The sequence below is a fragment of the Callionymus lyra genome, chromosome 6 (assembly GCF_982586985.1).
Source record: "Callionymus lyra chromosome 6, fCalLyr1.hap1.1, whole genome shotgun sequence".
Classification (NCBI taxonomy): Eukaryota; Metazoa; Chordata; class Actinopteri; order Syngnathiformes; family Callionymidae; genus Callionymus; species Callionymus lyra.
Window position 1 is genome coordinate 15,087,823 of NC_141823.1, and position 18,102 is coordinate 15,105,924.

Consider the following 18,102-nt stretch of genomic DNA (forward strand, 5'->3'; position numbering starts at 1 on the left):
GAAATGTATCCGTCTTGTGCTTGGTTTAGTTTTGACTTGTAATAAAAAGAACACAAGTACTTAAGTAAGTTTTCAGGATGTATGCAGCTACATTACTTCACGTAATTGTCAAATCTAATCATCTTAATCTGTCCCCAGCCTTCGCAGACCTCCCGAATCTTATGCAGCACTTAGACAATAACTTCAAATACTGGAAAGGCCTGGACGATAGAAAGCTGCACAGCCTTCGACCTCCTCCCGAGTAGACGCCGTCTCCTCCTCCTGCAGTCCGCCGAGCGCCCGCATGTCCGTCTCTTGTTGGCTTCTCAACGGCAGAGACATTTCCAGGCTCTGATCTCTCCTGCCGCCGGAGAGTCGTGATGAACCGATGCAGACGAGCGGCAGCTCCGGGAACTTGACGCGCCTCACGGGCTGTGCAGTGGTCACATGACTGAGCGAGGGTCTTCACGGTCCCCCCCCCTGCCTGACTAGTCACGTCCGCCTGTGAGGACGACGTTGCTGTTTGAGTGGAAACTGTTTACTGAAGGAGTCGAGCGACGCGGGCCGGGAACCCCAACATCTGGAATATCATGTTCCACCTTCGTCCACAGAGTGCTTGTTTCGTCACTGGAGGCCGGATCTGAAGATGAACACTCCACTCATTTATTTCTATTCATTTTTTTTCCTCTTCTTTCTTCTTCTTCAGAAAACATCTCCTAAATTTTATTCGGAGATGCTTCTCTTTTTTTTTTCTTTCTTTTTTTTGCATCTGGAAGTCGTTCCTAATCACGGGACGCTGCTAAGATACAAGAACACCACAAATTTCAAATTATTATCAAATCTATGTTCCATTGTTTTGCGTCCTTAAATTGTTGATAATGGGGTAAACGCGCAACGAGAAAAAAGCCAAAGCTGATGAATAAAGACCTAATAACTCACGACTATTATTCAGAAGAAGCATTACCATCATTAAGTACATGTTGAATGATCACTTTTGTATTGCACTGTAAACAATATTACAAATGTTGACGTCTCAGTGATCTGTCCAGGGATGGCGTGTTGCATCAGAGAATAAGCTGTACTTGTCAGTCAGTGTGTGTGTGTGTGTGTACGTGTGTGCGCGAGTGTGTGTCTCCATTGTTGCAACTATTTCTTTCTCTTGGTTTAAAGGCTGTAAACCGTTGACAAAAAAAAAAGCAGAAATGTGAGAAGAGAAAAAAAGAACATTTTGGACTTTTTTTCTCCCAGAAATTTTTGTATCTGGTTTATTCTACTGAAAAAGACTGCCTTATTTTATACAATATTTATATAGTACATCCCACTGTGCAACTGCAACATCTGGAGTTTTTACTATAATGTAGTCTGAAGGATATGTTCAAGTAAATCACCATATTTTTATAGAATTTTACACTGGATTTGCAGCAAACTAGATCAACTGTTTAGCTACGGGAGTACCTGTGAATTGGATGGAAACACAGAGTTTATATATCAAACACTAAACTGGTTAAGAAGGTTGTGGATCTCAAAGTTGTCTATCACTGTCCTGTCTCCCTCAGGCTGCCTCGATTGATTAGATATTTCATCACGCAGGAAACGGCTTTGTGTTCAAGGTTGGTTTCGGGATAGAATACTAATATATGTCAAAGATTATGGCGCTTTTTTTTTCGAGAATATTCTCCTCTTCAAACAGCATATAAACACCACAAGTGGTGGTTAATATGGTGACTTTTTCTCTGACGGATTTGTACGCTCAAGCAGGGGACTTTTCCTTCTGATCCCCATCATGGTCTGAAGGCACGGAATAAGAATTAGAAACTATTCAATGAAAATAAAATATTTATATTATACTTTTGCCGCCTCTTTCTTTGGTATTGATGCATGATTGATTTTTACACATTAAAAAGAAGTCACACTTTGTTTATGGTACATCAAGACTTGCAGAGCTGGGTTTTTATTGTTTCATGTTAATATTGTGATTTTGACTCTGGTTTTCCGTGTTACATTGTTTGGAGGAATGCATTTAATTTCTATGGTTATCTATGAACCTCAAATGTTCACTCATCTCCTTCCTCATGATATCGTCAAACCTCTTCGTCTTACTTCCATAACTACTATCATTTCTTCATATACTCTTTCCCTGTGAACTGGTTTCTTATCTTCTCCATCATAGATCACCCATGTCAGTTATATTCACCCATTCCACCCTGTCAGCACTCTACTCCCCGCCTCCCTGGATCTATGTCCGCTCCTCTAGATGATATATGCTAACAGCTAGCTCAACAATATCCATGTTATTTTAGACGGTTCTTTTTTTGTATTACGTTTGAGGTCGTACTTTGGGTGTTGTTGCATTGTTCTCATTAATATTTATGTTGGGAATGAAAACTCAAAACATATTACTAATGTACTCAAAAAAATCAATATCCTAAAGTTTTAACCATTTGATGAATCCTTATTTGCTGAAGAGAAGCAATGTGACATTGCAGTGTCTGACTGGACTGGGGTCCACTGACTGATAAACAACTTTATCTTTGAACCAGTTTCATTGAGCACAGAGCAGAACTAATGTTAAGTCATTTAAATACATTATCTAATAGCTATTCCACTGGAAACCTTGGACACTTTACAGGTGCCTGGATAACTTTTAAATTTGTACCTCAAATTATTCATTTGTACCCCTGTTTGCATAACATACCAGTGTTCAGATGCGCTATATAACTTCAGAGAAAAAAAACATTTTCACATTTAAGTGAAAATACACGGGTTTTAAAATGTTGTTTTTGGCGAACCCACCTGTCAGAAAGGCGTAACTACAATGTCATACAATCAGCAATAGATTTTCTGCCTTTATGGCAGGGACGGAGAACACATTAAAAAAGTTGCCAGAATATAGAAGAAATTTAGGCGAGGTGAGCTTAAGCTAGCTGGTGGATAAGTGCCATTTGTTTACAAAACTCAGTGACTCGCCTGGTGGAATATAGATTGATAGATAGCACCGGAGGAAAAAGCACCTTCCAAAGAAATGTATTAATAAGTTAAATCAATAACAACTAAAGGAAAACGCATCAATGAAAACAAAGCAGAAGAAGTGCCAAATCCCCTGAAGTTCAGGCCATAAAGTCTTACGTCAGATTGAATGCAAAACCCAAAACGAAACCTTTGCAATCGAGAAAAGGAACAAGATGTGCAAACTGGCCCTCGAGGAGAATCACGCTTTAATATTGACCTGTTAAACAGAATAAAACTGCCTGACTGAAGATAATTCTATCGCACGCAGCTGACACTTCAAATCCATCAGCTAGCTTCTTGTAACACGCAATGGTTTCTAGGAACCTGACATCGGTTAACAATTTAATGGAACGTTTACTTTTCAAATTGGATGCGAATTAGGGCCTAAAGACAGTGTTTTATTTAAAAATACTGACAAAGATTCAGTGGATTTTCATCGCCTGACGCCCTTGTCTCAATTATTCATTCTGCTCAATGACGCAAATTCCACGTGGCCAGCCTCAGAAATAGAACAAGTGTGACTCTCGTTGGGTCATTTGGAATGATCAGCAGCAGATCATTGCATTTACTTTATCCATAGAATCCTTGATGCATCTGAACTTAGCCATGAAAAAGGTGTCCACATCATTAGCCACAGGCCTTTCTTACATCAAAAGATGTAAGGTGAGCGTAAAAGACTCAATTGAACAAAGGTGTTATTTGCTTTTCTTGTTAACCATTCATCTGCCGAGACATAAACATGAAGGCTTTGAAACGCTCCTTCTTCTTTATGATTTATCAGAACCACAGACCAAAGCTCTTTGGTAACAGTCGGCCTTGTAAATCTTGGTCAGATTTCCCCACCGCACCAGAGAGTTGTCTATCGAAAGCCAAAAATAATTTTTACACTTCTCTCAGCTGAACTGTGTCCTACCATGACGATCCACCGGGAGTGTGAAGAACCCTCGTGAAGTTTCACCAACTCTTGTCCTCACAACCTCTGAGACCGAATCACACAGAAAGTCAACTAACACTGTTAATACCAAAATAAAATAAAAATGAATATAACCTGTTTCTTTCTGAGTTGTTTCACTTGAATGCTGATTTATTTAGTCAAAGAACAAGAACTTCACCTTTGAATACAAAGTATGAAAATCTCTCAACAATCACAAAAAGAGGAATCTGGTTGTAATGTGTGTCTTTGACACAATAGTTGACCTGATTGTCTTTTAAGAATGAAAACAGTTTCCATCGAGTTCCTGTGCAAACATAATTAGTTAACCAAGACAAAATGGTAATTGTTAATGTATCATTAAGAGTTTTCAATATTCATGTTCAGTGGCCTCACATCTGGGATTTATTACAAGTGGAAATATAAAAAATTAATATGTTTTAAACATATAAATAACAAACATCTTTATTATTAAAAGTGTTTAAGTGACTATATTATAATGTTTACATGGCTTATTGTTACAGATGAATGTAACTGTTCTCACACGCACAATAAAATTCATTAAAAACAATGATTATATATTTAGAATTATTTATTAATTAACATTTAATAGATTCACATTTTTTATTAATTTCGGTTATGACAATTGGAAGGACATAGATAGAGACAAAATATCAATAATACAGTTACAATTATTGTTATCCAATTATCAGGTAAATGACATGATACTGTTGATTTGCCTTTGAGTTTTTTCGTTTTATTTTATGTATTTTTATATGTGAAAGGGGATCATAAAAAAAGGGCTTGACAACTATTCTTTATTACCTTTATTACTTGATAAATAAAGTGTTTTTGCTGAAGGCATTAAAGGTTTAGGTTGTTCAAAGATCAAGGTAAAGATATTTATTTCTAACATTTCACACAAGTGTCAGTGTCCATGGACTTATCACCACACAATTGTCATTGAATCTTCTTCTTCACAGCAAATATGAAGAACAGATGCACAGACCAAACAGAAGACGACGCCCAGAAAGAAAGAACACCGGGACCATCAGATACCAACAAGTCCAAAGACATCCTCTTTGTCGTAACGGCCGGTGGAGGAGAAAAACTTGCCATCTTACAGACCTTCCACATGTTTTTCAGGCTCAAACGCGTGGAGTACAAAGTCGTGGTGGCTGATAGGAAAAACCGGGCTTCAGATCTGCACACGTGTGCTGCGGCTGCTCACCCGTATTTTCTCACTTTTAATGGGGATGTCAAGACGGACATTGACGCCATGGAGGGGGTTCTCGAGGACAAGCTGTCCCCGCTTGACCGTCACCCACTGGCGGTCAAGCACGCAATGTCCAACGTTGTAGGGAAGGATATATTCGCCTTGTTCTCAGCATATGTTAGCAACACCATACCAGAGGCCGATGCCGTCCTAGAGACCGGCCTGACCAGCAGCCTGAGGAAGCTTGACGACTACCTCAACGCTCCTCTGCCTGAGGAGAGAGAAGCGACCAAAGACGATCTTCACATCTCCAAGCGACGCTTCCTGGATGGGAACGAGCTCACCATAGCCGACTGCCACCTGTTACCAAAGTTATACATTGTGCATTATGTGGCCAAGAAGTACCGTGGCTACCACATTCCTCTGGGGCTGACGGGTTTGTGGCGATACCTGAGGAACGCCAGCGCCAGAGAGGAGTTCACCGGCACCTGCCCGACCATCGCAACTATCGAAAGGGCCTACAAATATAAAGCATCTCTTGCCTCATCATGTCAGGCCTGAGATTTATCTCGGTTGGTTGGTGCTTTAACTGAGGATACGTAAGAAGAAACGTTTAACTAAGTCAAAACTATTTTTATTTTAATTTGTCTTAATTTTTCATTAAAAAGCGTAAATGCATCTCCGTCTTTCCTGTTTTCCCTCATAAAACTGTAACGTTTGCAAGATTTCCTCTGCAGTAGAAATGTCATTGGTTGTCGGCGAGTTATATTACACTGCCCCCTGTTGTGGTCCACCTAACATGGTAAGTAAGTAAGTAAGTAAGTCATTTTTAATTGTATAGCGCTTTTCCAGACCAGGGTCACAAAGCGCTTAAACAATCAAAACAATATTCAATAAAGTATATACTTTAAAGGGCAAGATAAAACTGATGACACAACAGGAGTTCCAGAAAATCAAGGAAAAGCCTGAACATGGATGAATATATGGGTGCCCTCTATGTTCATAGGGTAGCAACAAGAAATAGAAAATGCACAAACATCAGATCTCAATTTAATAATAAAAAAAAAATTACTTACAAACATTTTAGAAATATACCAAAATAAAAAATATATATATTAGAAGAAAAAAAACGTGGTTTACAAATAAATGTGTTATTTCGAATAAAATGAAGGAAATATAAATTATGTCAAAGTGTGCAAGTGTTTATTTTATTGACCTAAAACAACAAAATACCGGAAGGATTTAGAAGTTTTAATAAAAAAAAAAGAATGTATATTTCAAATTAAAAGACAAATTGTTGTAATATCACCAATTTTAAATAGTTTTTAAATAAATAGTTTTTAAATAACCCTCAGTAAATATCACATTCACAAATTTAAATTTCAAAAAAAGATGACCAAATGAAAAAGAAAATTGACCGTATTAAACTGATACTATTTTTTTAAAAGGAAAATCGATGTGATTTATTCGCTTTTTGCATTAGTAAAAAATACTGCTGCAATTTACGTCAAATTAATTCTGAAACTGTCTATCACTGGAATAGATTTTATTAGGATTAACATTTTATTATCAAGCTTTCTTATCAAATATTTTAGGTGTATTATGCCGTATCTTCAAACTTCCGTTGATTAATATTGTATTGTTTTTAATTATGTATAATAATACATTTAAAAGGAATCCCAAAACCTAATTTCTATGTTTAATAAAAATAAATAAAATAAAATAAAAACATAAAAATACTTGCGTTGCAAAGGAATGCATAAAAAGGTACACTTCCGCCATGTCATAGTTTGCGACAACGAACAGTCGTAAAGCAGGACGTTTGTTGCAGACGAACTCGATGGCTTCCTTCTCCTACAAATATAACTTTTTATCGTATCATTGATTCACTACTTTGAAAGTGACATGTCTTCGGGAATGACTGGCCAAACACCGTAAGTCTGTTTAACTTTTGTGCTTTGAACCCATCGGTTGAAATGGTAAATCTCAAGTTAGCGCAACTGGCTAATGCTAACTTAGCATCGTTTGTTAGCATCTTATTCACGGCCCACAAGTTACAACGTCTGTTTGGTCAAATGTGAGCCACAGTTATCGGTTTTAATCTGATTTGTATCTTATCAGATCGATATGAAGTTGCCTGAAACCGTTAATGACGAGCCATTTTATATAGTTTATAGTTGGGCTCTTTGATGCAACTTTTCAACTCAAGCTAACTGTGCGTTAGCTACAACCAAGTAGGTTGCTACCAAAACATGCAGTACGTTTACCTAAGACGTAAATTATATTAAATGTTTTATTTTTTAAGCAAACTTTCGTTAATAATGTGGTGTAATTGATGATTTATTCGTCCAATGTGTTATTTGTCCTTACATTTACAGCGGGGAAATGTGGAAACTTTATACTAGAAATGTGACCGTTTGATGTTGGATTTTGATTTAAATTATAAAAATACTTTTGAACTAAAAACGAGCCAAGAACATTTTTGTAATTTTGAATTGGGTATTAACTTTTATGCTTTCGACAGATGCTTCTCCAGCCGGTGGGACGTGACTGCACTTCCACAAAAAAGCAGTGGAGACATCCCCAATCGTGGTTCCTTATCAGGGGACGGGTCGCTCCAGAAGAATGATAAAGGTGCGATGGACGGATCGGAGCAACCAGCATCCCGGGGAGGAGTAGAAATGGCTGCAGCAATGGCTGCTAAAATAAATGCCATGTTGATGGCAAAAGGAAAACTTCTAACTCCTCCACCATTACTAACAAAGGTAACGTTTTTTTTCTTCCCCCAATTTACTCTAACTAGTCTGTAATGCATTGCAGTAATTGACTTATTTTTATTTTTTAGGCTTTGCCACGTGCACCTATATTGCCGGTCGTCGATGAGATAGCAGTCTCTGAAGTAGATATTAATGATGTGCCGCTAAACTGCAGAGATCTTCTAACAAAAGGCAAAACCCAAGAGGAAGTGAGTGTCAAGCAACTAAAATGGAAACGTTTCATAGCAAGTTTTAATGAACATCTGAACTTTGTTTCAGATAAGACTGTTAAGTGGTGCTGTCGTCTCAACCAAAGGGCATTACATGATGGATGTTGAAAAGCAACATACAGCTGGGTATTTATTTAACTTATCAACACATGTGTGTTGTCTGTCGTTTAGTTATCATAAGACTTGCAAATTGTTCTTGTTACAAACTTTTTGCATGTAGTCAATGTATGATCTTGTGTGTTAATTCTTTCTTTTTCTCCTTAGACAAAGACCTTTGTATTTACATGTGCAGGCAAAGACCCAGCAGCAAGTAAATAGTAAGTCATTACTTGGTTTTTAAAAAAAAAAAAATTATATACATACTTTGATATGTTGTCACATTTAATGTAACATTTCCATTGTTCAAAACGTTATAGTTGGACAGTAAAAATTTGTCAACTGGACTTCCTGGTCAATGTTGAACTATTCTTCAAAAGAGTTCTGTCTAGTCTTTTTGATACATTTTTCTAATTTCTTTAAACGCTACCCAAATGTGCTTTATTTTCATTTACTAAAATGCAATGAAGCAGCTAAAAGATGGGAGGAGGAAGTTGTATCAGATCTGCTTGAAAAATCGGATAACTTTGTCTCTTTTATTAGGAGCGGTGGGGAGAATAAAGGAAATTATTGCAGAGGAAGTTACGAAGGCATCAGCTGCTTTGGGCCAACAGATGCCAGTTATACCTCCGATTACAATATACCCCCAGCTGCCTCGGCCTGTTAACGCAGCTGGACCAAACACAGGACAAACGCCAGTTCAGGGACACCGACCTGCTGCACCACATGTAGGGGTAAGAAAAGCATTCGGCATGCCATGTTTGCTAAACATGTTTTAAGAGTTATAAACATTAAAGCTTAACTGCTAGTGACAAAGATTTATTGGTCTAATTTACAGAGGCAAAACTGAATTCAGTGTCTTTGAAAATATTGTTTTACAGGTGGTGGTTGATTTTCACTGTTCATTAAATCTGAATTTTCTAAATTAATTTATCTCAACAAAAGACATTTTGATTCCAGGAAATCCATGATCAGAAATGTGTTAAATGCAAATTGACTCCAATTTCTTTTTCTTTCACTATCCAGAGTTTTGTGCACACAAAGGTTTTTGTAGGTCTGGACCAAGCCTTGCCTACATATAATGTGAAGGAGAAAGTTGAGGGTCCTGGAGGGTCATACCTGGGTCATATTCAGTCAGAGACTGGGGCTCGGGTCTTCCTCCGGGGAAAAGGGTCTGGCTATATTGAGCAGGCATCTAAAAGGGAATCTTTTGAACCTCTTTATGTTTACATTAGGTATGCTTTTCTCTCACTGGAATTTCTCACTTCTTTAGAAAGACACCATTCTAAACTTGTATTTGTGTTGCAGCCACCCAAATGCAGATGGCTTGGAGGTAGCAAAGGAGCTCACAGAGAGTCTACTGGCAACTGTAAGTTTAAATAAACCAAGTTGACTTGGTCATTTAGTAGTTATTTATATGGAGGTTAAAGAAGGTGAAACTAATCAAGAGTATAGTTCTCACTGATACCCACCTCCGAAATTAAAATTGGTTGTGTGAACCATGTGGATTCCAGAGTTGGAGTTCCAGTGCTCTGGGCCGACCTACATTTTAATAATGCTGACAAAATTTGCATCTTGTACAGTATCTTCAACACCTAAAATACTCTGTATAACCTTGTAGGTGAAGTCTGAATATGCCAAGGTCTCAACATATGCTTCACCAGTCTCAACACAACGTAAGTATACATTATTTGAGGTTTGTTCAGCACGTTTGTTGTAAAAATGAGTGCAAGTGACAAATCTGTCCATTATTTTTCTCAACATGGGTCAACAATGGGTTGTAGTTCACACGTTTAGGCGACCATTTAATGTCGGCTGTTGACTAAACATTTATACTTTCATTTCAGCATATGCAGCACATGGATATCCACCTAATAGCAATTACTCTTGCCAGGGGTCCTGGTATAGCTACCCAGCAAACGGTTATCCTGACGGCTATTCAGCGTACCCAGGAGCCAGTGGCTACTGGAGTACTGCTACCCCTCCCCCAAGTCCGTCTAGCGCTTCCACAAACCCTCAATCTTCTCAGGGGATGGTCCAGTACCCGATGTGTCCAAAGAATTCTCGTTCCTATCTAGACCAGGTAATTTCATGAAACTTTTTGCTGGAGCACTAGGTGTGAATAGTCGTTTGCCCAGTTATTCCCAACTACTTTAGAACAGCAGTCGTCAATGAAGACAGATGTGTCTGTGACATGTTAATGTTTAAGATTGGCCTTTAATCAATTGCACAGAATGTATTTAACATGTTTTAGCATGACTAAATTTTGCCGATTTTGTGACTTTTTTTTTCTTTCTTAAAAGCTCACTATAAATTACAATGGCTGCATCAAGAAATTATTTAAAACACTATTTGATAAACATTTCTTTACCATTTGAAGTTCCTTTGTGAAATTGGAAGTCTTATGACCTTACAAATGGTAAGAGTGGCATTTGTTAATGCTGCAAGTTTTAAGTAAACGCTTAAAACAAATGTGAGATTTCAATGTGTAATGCCTGAGTAAAGTATGTGTAAACGGCGTGCATGTCAATCCATTTAATGTTGCCAAGATGAACCTTTCATTTCTCATTTGTTGTGTTAAAGAATCAAGGCAGCAGTGGTGCAGAAGAACTACAAGAACCTCTCAACTGTCCTGCAGAATCGCCAAGTTCAAAGTCGGAGGTGAAGAAGCAGTCAAAGCCGGTGGGTTAATCAGATGTGCCGTTTAAGGTTCTGAGAATGTTTGCAAGTCTCCTTAAGTTAAAATGATCAGGACTGTTTAACGTAATTGCAGATTTATGGTTATGGAGGTAAAGAAAGTGATGCAAGTAAAGACCATATTGCTGTCACTGATACTCACCTCCTAAATTGAGAAGCGAGGAGAACATCCATGGTTTAAAGAAATGTACCATGGATCGCTGCATTTGCTTACAAAACTGATGACCGAGACGATGGGGATTGTTTAATCTGTGACCTTTAGTTTAAGAGGCCACAAACTGTATCAAGCTTTGAAAATCTACACCTTATCAAATGGATTTAAAGTCTCATTTATTGGTTCTCATGTGCAGCCCGCCAGCCTCTCCTCAGAAGACCCTGGTCGCAATCGGTCTGCTGACGCCAGAGCTGAGAAAGTTGTGGAAAGGTCAGTGTAAAAATGAATGGTCTTGTTAAACCCGGTGTATTTTGATAGTAATGTTTTCTGTTTTAGGATTCTGATGCCCCCACCCCCTCCACTGTTTGCTGCTTCTTTGGTGCGAAAAAGGCCGAGAGAAGTGGTGAAGGAGGAGTCGGTCAGTCCCCCAGCGGGTATGTAGTTTTCTTTCAAGATACAAAGGGCTCCATCCTTTATGTAGTTGTATGTCCAAAGAAGGCGTCTTCCCCTTGTGGAGGATTGCAGGAGACCTATATGATCTGCAGCACTGGCACACTCGACTAACATTCTCTTCTTGTATATGTTTTCTTGTCTCTCCCTTGTTCTCTCTCTCAACATGTGCATCCGAACCTGCTCATCGTTGGATCTTTGCTTCCGTCACGCGTCTTCCCTCCCTTACCCTGGACCGACCGGATGCTGAATCGCTTCTCACCACTGGGTTTCTGATGTCTCCAAACCCTCCTTTTTCTTTTCTCTTTCTTCCTTTTTAGGTGCTTCTGAGGCTTTCAAGAAGCCAAAAGGGCCAGAAGACTCATCAGGGCTGGTGCCCTATGGAGGAGACTCCTCAGATGATGATGAAGAGGAGGAGAAAACTTGTAGCAGTAAGACTAATCGCTCTTAACCCCCCTCCATGTCATCTCTTCTCAACTCTGCATCTACACAGCTCAGTCACGGTTTTATTGGCCATTGTGCCGACAACAGTACAATCAGCACACCGTTTTTGTTTTGGGTGATCATATGGAACACTTGTGACAAAGCAGCAAAATGGGTGAGGCTTTGCTTAACACTATTAGACATCGGTTTCTTGCACTATTTTTCCACTGGGAGCAAATGGTTTTGTGCCAAACAGGCACACACGTAGTTCCAACTGCTAATGGTAAACAAAATGTTATCTTTTAGCTCATCTTGCTTTCCCCCGATGCACTTCTGCCCCAAACATTGCAGATAATTTTTTTTAAATTGGTGTGATTTCCATTGTATAAGTTTGTTACAGCAGCTTAAATTCAAATTTTCTGTCAAATCCCAACACACTGTTTTTGATTTATATGATTAAAATCTATAAAACCTTTTTTGGGGAAGAAAAGGTGTTTGTCAGTTCCCATGGAATATGATAATAAAAGACTGGACATATAATCGTTGCCTTCGATGTTCTTTCATCATATCACAGGGGGTTCATTTCAGGAGAATGCATAAGCCGGAGCGTCAATGCTGTTGTGCACCGTCAAAGCCCCAGGGTTGTCCAGTCCAAAGCAGGGGTTCACATAGTCTCGAAAGTTGCAGTAGAAGGTGTGCAGGTGTTGTTGCAGATCCACATTGAAGAAGGACAGAGTCCCCCTCACGTAGTCCAGAGCCACTCCTACACGCACCGGGTTGACTGTGATTCTGAGGTCTGGACTCCAGCCGCTGTGCAGAAACTCATACCGGTGTCTGTAAACAAAGGTTTGGGGGAAAAAAAAAAACAAGCCTTTAAAATCTTAAAGTGCCACTAAGTAAGATTTATTGTTTGAGTTACCTAAAAGGTGTGACGATGTGTCTCATACACCAGGATGAATTGTTGGCTCCCAGATAGGCGGTCCTTTCTGTGTCTTCATAAGCGACACCGATCCTGAACTCTGTCTCGTCGTCGACCTCCACCTCCCAGTAATGTCGGCCTCTCACTGGGATCAGGTCTCCCATGATGGCGACGGACCTACACACACACGCACACAAAATGTTAATAAACTGGTTAAGATGCTGCCACACTGCTTGACTTGCCTGCTGAAGGTGTTGCTGTCCAGAGCCATGGCGCTAATGGGCAGCTCTTCGTCTCCACTGAAGATTGTGAATCCGTCCTCCGAGATGGCCAGACAAGGGTGAGCGGTCTCCTCCAGCAGGTGGAAGAATGTTCCTGATCACAAATGTGCCAGAAACACCGTATTAACGAGGTTGGTTTGGCACCTTAGTTTGTATTTTCTCACATGTAACTTGTGTAGCATGATCATCCTAGGCATGTCTACGCCAGCAACTATGATACTCAAGTCTCTTCAGGGTGAGCTAGTGACTGACCTGTTGTGGACACGGTAATGACTTGACTTCTGTCACTGGGTCCTCCGATGTTCACTGCTCTCACTGAAACAAGGTATCGACGTCCTGCTTGCAACTGGACCAGACACTGACATGATGGGATACCGACGATGGACCTATGCAACAAATTGACTTTATTCAAGGACAAAAGATGGATTCTAGTTCAATGAGTATGATGGCTGCTTACCATCCTTCATGGAAATATAGGTTGAACGATTTTTGAAGAAGATATAAGGTATAAAATGACATGTTCAGCAAAAATAGCCCAAATTCATATTGCTTCTATACAAAAAATAAAAATTTGGAGCTGTTCATTAAACTGCTTAAAGTCTCCCTGGGCCTGCAGCCCAGTCTTCATACGAATTGCCCCAAAGTTTTACACCCCTGTTCTAGATGATCTAATACATTTTAACTTTAATTGGAGAACATTTGTGCTTAAGATTGGATGTCAGTCTGGATCTTTAACATGAAGTAATTAATAGTAGTTTTCAAAATGAGTGTTCCTATTCATTAGGCTAGTGTCAAACTCAATTACACAAGGGCCCAGAATCCTTTACCCACCCAAGTCGCAGTCCAAATACAATGTATATTTACCAAACTGTTCATAACGACGATTGCAATATTGTATTTATCTTTATAATTGCCTCAATATATCTTAAATCAATTTCCTTCAAAAAACTGTCCTTATGTCAAAAACTGGCAAATTTAAAGATCACGCCATTAACATTAATCTTCTTTGACTTGAGACAACCATCCGGCAGGACCACATACAGCGATTTGCTGAACCAAACTGGGCCCCCCTGGGCCATAAGTTTGAAATTGATCTGATATATGCATGTATTCTGGATCAAATAGTTTTCTTTGATCAACACTACACGCAGTAAGAGCAGCGACCAGTGATGAAAACGTCGAAGATCTTCAGATCTTCATCAGTCTTGATTCAGTAGCAGCTGAAGGACGTGAAAAATGACAGACTTTGTCATCCCTTGTTTGACCTCTAAGCTCTGTCTGTGGGAATGGATTCTTTTTCAATCGCTGGCATGTCATGAACTCACTCTGTGGTCGTCTCTGTGCCGTCAGCGCTCGTCTCGCTGAGCTCCACGGTGTAAGAGTCCACTGGGTTGGTGTTTCCAGACTCCCAGCGCACCAGGGCCGCCTCTGGGCAGCTGCAACATTCTCTCTGCTTGATCACAGGAGGCGAGGGGACTGAGGGGGAGAGGCGATGCTCACTCTGTGATCACACGATCCCCCCCGAGTGCCGACTCACCTGTGACGTACAAGGCTTTCTCACTGGCGGGACTGATGCCGGTCGTGTTGGTGGCCGTCACCCAGAGCTCGTACTGACCGTTGGGCTGCAGGTCCAGCACAGTGCAGTGGGTCTCTTTCACTTTCAGCATGCTGACTGATGAGACGTGTGTCAGTTTCTCTCAGGTGTCACGTTGTTGTGTTGCTGTTACCTGCAGTAGAGGAGGACTCCACAGGTGCGTCTTCCAGGACCGGTCTGTAGGAAAGCTCGTAGAACTCCACCGTGTCGTCGGAGAAGAGGCTCCAGCAGACGCGCAGGGACGTCTGCGTGGCAGAGTTGGGCGTCTGAGGGTTGATGACGGGAGCAGATGGAGCTGGAGACGCATCAGTGAGATTAGAAATTCTTCGTTGAGGTTCATGTGATTTTTATTTCTAAATGATACCGATTTAAGGGAACATATTTTGGAAGTATATCTGTATAACTAGGTTTATATGTAAAAAAAACAACTACTAAGAACCTTTTGATATACAAATTATTGAATTAAATGATTTAATTCAATCATTTAAATTGAAAGATAAAGATTTTTTATAAAATATATATTTTTTAGAACTTATTAAACCTTTCAATATAAAAAATATTTAATAAAAAAAGAAAAAAAAAGCTCATTTTATCTTCAAATCTTGAAATTATCGAATTAAATCTTATTTATAAAAACACATTCAACCTTTCAATACAGGAAAAATTATATTATTAAAAAAATTAATGTTAAATTCATCCATTCAATATTCTGACAACTAAATTCTGATGACTAAAATACCTGGTAAGACAGACAGTACCTGGAACCACGTTGATGGAGTCCATCATGGTTTTGACGTCAGACAGGTCAGCCAGTGGCGTGTTGAACTCCAGCTCGGTAGACAGACTCAGGTCAATGTCGTCTTTGGCAAACTCTTCAATCCTTTCCCACCAAAGAAGCACACTGTTATTACCAAAGACCATTGGAGTAGAACTTGAATGCATCTTACACTAAAACACACTAGTGTTAAGATCCATGCTACACAAACCACTCTACTTTCTTTTAAAGTTGTTTTCTGTTTACCTCTTAATGGCAGGAATCACTGCCTGTCGATGGATTTAAATGAGTCAATCATAAATGAAGCTTCTTCATCTTCCCTCTGCCTGATCCCAACTCTCACCTTCAGAAACAGCCTCTTGTCCTGGCTCCGGTACACCTCCTGTGCGGTCTCGATCAGATCCTTGGACTCGTCCATGGCTTGACCACAACTCAGCAGCTGATTGTACAGAGCCTCCAGCTTGTTCTTCTTCTCCTCCTCCAGTGCTGTGGCTCGCTCGTCGTATCGCTGCGACAGTGTCTGCAACACGTCATTATAGTGCTGCTCCAGGTGCTTCTCCTGCCGCCCGAAATTCTCCTGCAAGAAAGTATATGAAAAGAGTTGAACTGAACAAAGATTCTAAATTCATACAAGTATTGTAATCTGGGTGAACATAGGCAAGATTCTGGCAGTACGGTAGTATCGCGATACAGGGAAAGTGATGTATTGTTATACTGTAGTAACAAGGATATATGTGTAGTATTGTCGAGTACTTGACTCTGGTGTTGCAGAATTTACAGACCACATGACTCTTGATGAAGTCATAACTGCTTTCATTTGTTTTAAAACCAAAATATGTCCAAACATCAGCTTCAAAAGCTGCCGGAGTGAACTGTATCCTCTTATTCTCAGTCATCACCAGGATCTTGTGGATATTTACTTGTTCCTATATTGCGGAGGATGTAATGATTGCTGCCATCTAGCGACTGGAAGTTGAATCGCAACACTAAGTAAGTAAGTCATTTTTATTTGTATAGCGCTTTTCCAGACCAGGGTCACAAAGCGCTTAAACAATCAAAACAATATTCAATAAAATATAAATTTTAAAGATCAAGATAAAACTGAGAACACAACAGGAGTTCCAGAAAATCAAGGAAAAGCAAATGGGATAAGATCCAGCGTAAATATTTGCATGTTTATTGTAAATACAAAAGCTTTTTAAAATCTGTTTAAAACACACTTTACTGAATCTGCATCTGAACTGCTATGATAACACTATGATAAACTGTAATATAAAAAATTAATTAAGTTTAAAAAAAAGCTTCATATCGATACAGTACTGTGGAGTATACTGTATCATGAAACAAAAATATTTCGATAGTTAAGTGTATCAGTTGACCCATCAATGCATCACTCAGCAAGTCGATGTACCTCAACAGTGAGGAAGATCTCTTCAAGGTGTCCTGCGAAGTTCTCCATCTCTGCAACTCTGTCTCGAATGCTACATCTGAGAGGATCCTGACATAAAAATTAAAAAAAAATCAGTAAGTATGGATTTTTTTTCATAGAACCATTGTTTCTACTCATCCGGGATCAAGACCGAAACTTCACTCTCATCAGTTACAAAGAAGTCTTCAGGACTTGTTAGGGATACACCATTCTCATTTTTAACCAAATTTTCTTTCATATCATTATTCAATTCATCCTGGGAATACAATAAAAGATACTTTAAAATCAAACACATTTCTAATGTCAAAATATTGTGACAATTAATGTTTTAAAATAACTGTGCATTGTGTCTCAAAGAGTATATCAGCAGGTAAAGTATGAAATATGACGTTGTTTATTGTCATTATGAAAGAAACACGAATCCCACCTCCATTCCTTCGCCGTGTCCATCTTCTGCTCCAGTGGGAGATGGTGGTGCCTCCTCACAGGGCTCGAAACAAAGAGGGGACTCATTTAAGGCGGTCATCTTTCCAAAACGATTCATGTCCTTTGGCTCCTGGTGCTCGGCCTCCTGTGCGACACCCTTCTGTCAGTGTGGTGAACAAACCAGATATTTGGAATAATTCCTTACACTTACACAGCTCCACGACAACAGATGACTCTTTATAACATACGTGAAATACACACAAGTTTTTCCACTAGGCAGCCATCGCAGCTCGGAGTCCAAGAATCCGAATGCAAGAGGTCCAGTCAGGGAGTCAGAAATAGATGACCCCTCACTTCTCAAATGACACACCCCAAAACTTTGTGTTCAGAAGGTCAAGTTACATGTTGTTTACAACTCTTGTTTTAAATGTATCCACGAAATTGTTGCAGTGACTCAATGTGAAATTGATATTGCTTAAAAATTGGTTGATATTTGGTCATTTTTAATAACCTGGAAATCCCCTGACACGTGAATTTAAAGAGCAGAGCATAAGGTGACAGGGGCGGGTTGTTGCGTTCAGGGTATCGCGTAAACCTTTTAATGGAGTTTAACGAAAGCTGTTTTGTGACACGCGGGAATACATTTTGTTCACTATTTATATCACTCCTTTAAATTCAGCACCGAGTTGCTAAATATTTAAATGTTTATTGATGTCTTTAGTTCATGTTGGATCCGA

General features: G+C 39.4%; 3 protein-coding genes and 1 pseudogene across 4 annotated transcripts in view; 3 read left to right on the plus strand and 1 right to left on the minus strand.

The window, feature by feature from the left end:
• Positions 1–1,826, plus strand: part of pde8a (phosphodiesterase 8A) — a 46,253-nt gene extending 44,427 nt beyond the window's left edge. The window contains exon 22 of the mRNA XM_087793836.1: positions 139–1,826. Coding sequence (XP_087649962.1) covers positions 139–245 — 107 coding nt within the window. The 3' untranslated portion in view covers positions 246–1,826. The remainder of the gene's footprint in view (positions 1–138) is intronic.
• A 3,041-nt stretch (positions 1,827–4,867) lies between these two features.
• LOC148076506 (chloride intracellular channel protein 5 pseudogene) lies at positions 4,868–5,799 on the plus strand (annotated as a pseudogene).
• Positions 5,800–6,931: 1,132 nt separating this feature from the next.
• Positions 6,932–12,481, plus strand: LOC148076507 (KH homology domain-containing protein 4-like). Its single transcript, XM_087793839.1, has 14 exons — positions 6,932–7,069; positions 7,660–7,900; positions 7,981–8,100; positions 8,171–8,247; positions 8,386–8,438; positions 8,761–8,951; positions 9,244–9,452; positions 9,526–9,586; positions 9,839–9,893; positions 10,065–10,300; positions 10,801–10,899; positions 11,265–11,338; positions 11,405–11,502; positions 11,839–12,481. The coding sequence occupies exons 1-14, from the start codon at positions 7,041–7,043 to the stop codon at positions 11,967–11,969; spliced, it is 1,674 nt and encodes a 557-aa protein (XP_087649965.1). The 5' UTR covers positions 6,932–7,040; the 3' UTR covers positions 11,970–12,481.
• Positions 12,007–17,684, minus strand: fsd2 (fibronectin type III and SPRY domain containing 2). Of its 2 annotated transcripts, none has more exons than XM_087793838.1 (13): positions 17,571–17,684; positions 17,367–17,510; positions 16,922–17,008; positions 15,854–16,087; positions 15,757–15,779; positions 15,494–15,615; positions 14,869–15,030; positions 14,679–14,813; positions 14,467–14,617; positions 13,394–13,527; positions 13,103–13,235; positions 12,861–13,037; positions 12,007–12,775 (listed from the first exon to the last, which is right to left on the minus strand). In XM_087793838.1, exons 2-13 carry the CDS (start codon positions 17,481–17,483, stop codon positions 12,526–12,528), a joined length of 1,725 nt encoding a protein of 574 aa, XP_087649964.1. In that variant the 5' UTR covers positions 17,484–17,510; positions 17,571–17,684; the 3' UTR covers positions 12,007–12,525. The 2 variants fall into 2 exon arrangements, with proteins under 2 accessions (XP_087649964.1, XP_087649963.1); XM_087793837.1 differs by having other exon boundaries at positions 17,577–17,681.
• Positions 17,685–18,102: the final 418 nt, after the last annotated feature.

What these genes read in the sequence shown, in the direction of transcription:
- LOC148076507 (XM_087793839.1), top strand. Translation starts at nt 7,041, where the DNA reads ATGTCTTCGGGAATGACTGGCCAAACACC. An exon ending in AAGGCAAAACCCAAGAGGAA is followed by an intron (nt 8,101 to 8,170) that starts GTGAGTGTCAAG and finishes ACTTTGTTTCAG; the next exon opens with ATAAGACTGTTAAGTGGTGC. An exon ending in CTGCTGCACCACATGTAGGG is followed by an intron (nt 8,952 to 9,243) that starts GTAAGAAAAGCA and finishes TTCACTATCCAG; the next exon opens with AGTTTTGTGCACACAAAGGT.
- fsd2 (XM_087793838.1), bottom strand. Translation starts at nt 17,483, where the DNA reads ATGAATCGTTTTGGAAAGATGACCGCCTTAAATGAGTCCCCTCTTTGT. An exon ending in GACACGGCGAAGGAATGGAG is followed by an intron (nt 17,009 to 17,366) that starts GTGGGATTCGTG and finishes TTTTTATGTCAG; the next exon opens with GATCCTCTCAGATGTAGCAT. An exon ending in CTCCATCAACGTGGTTCCAG is followed by an intron (nt 15,031 to 15,493) that starts GTACTGTCTGTC and finishes ATGCGTCTCCAG; the next exon opens with CTCCATCTGCTCCCGTCATC.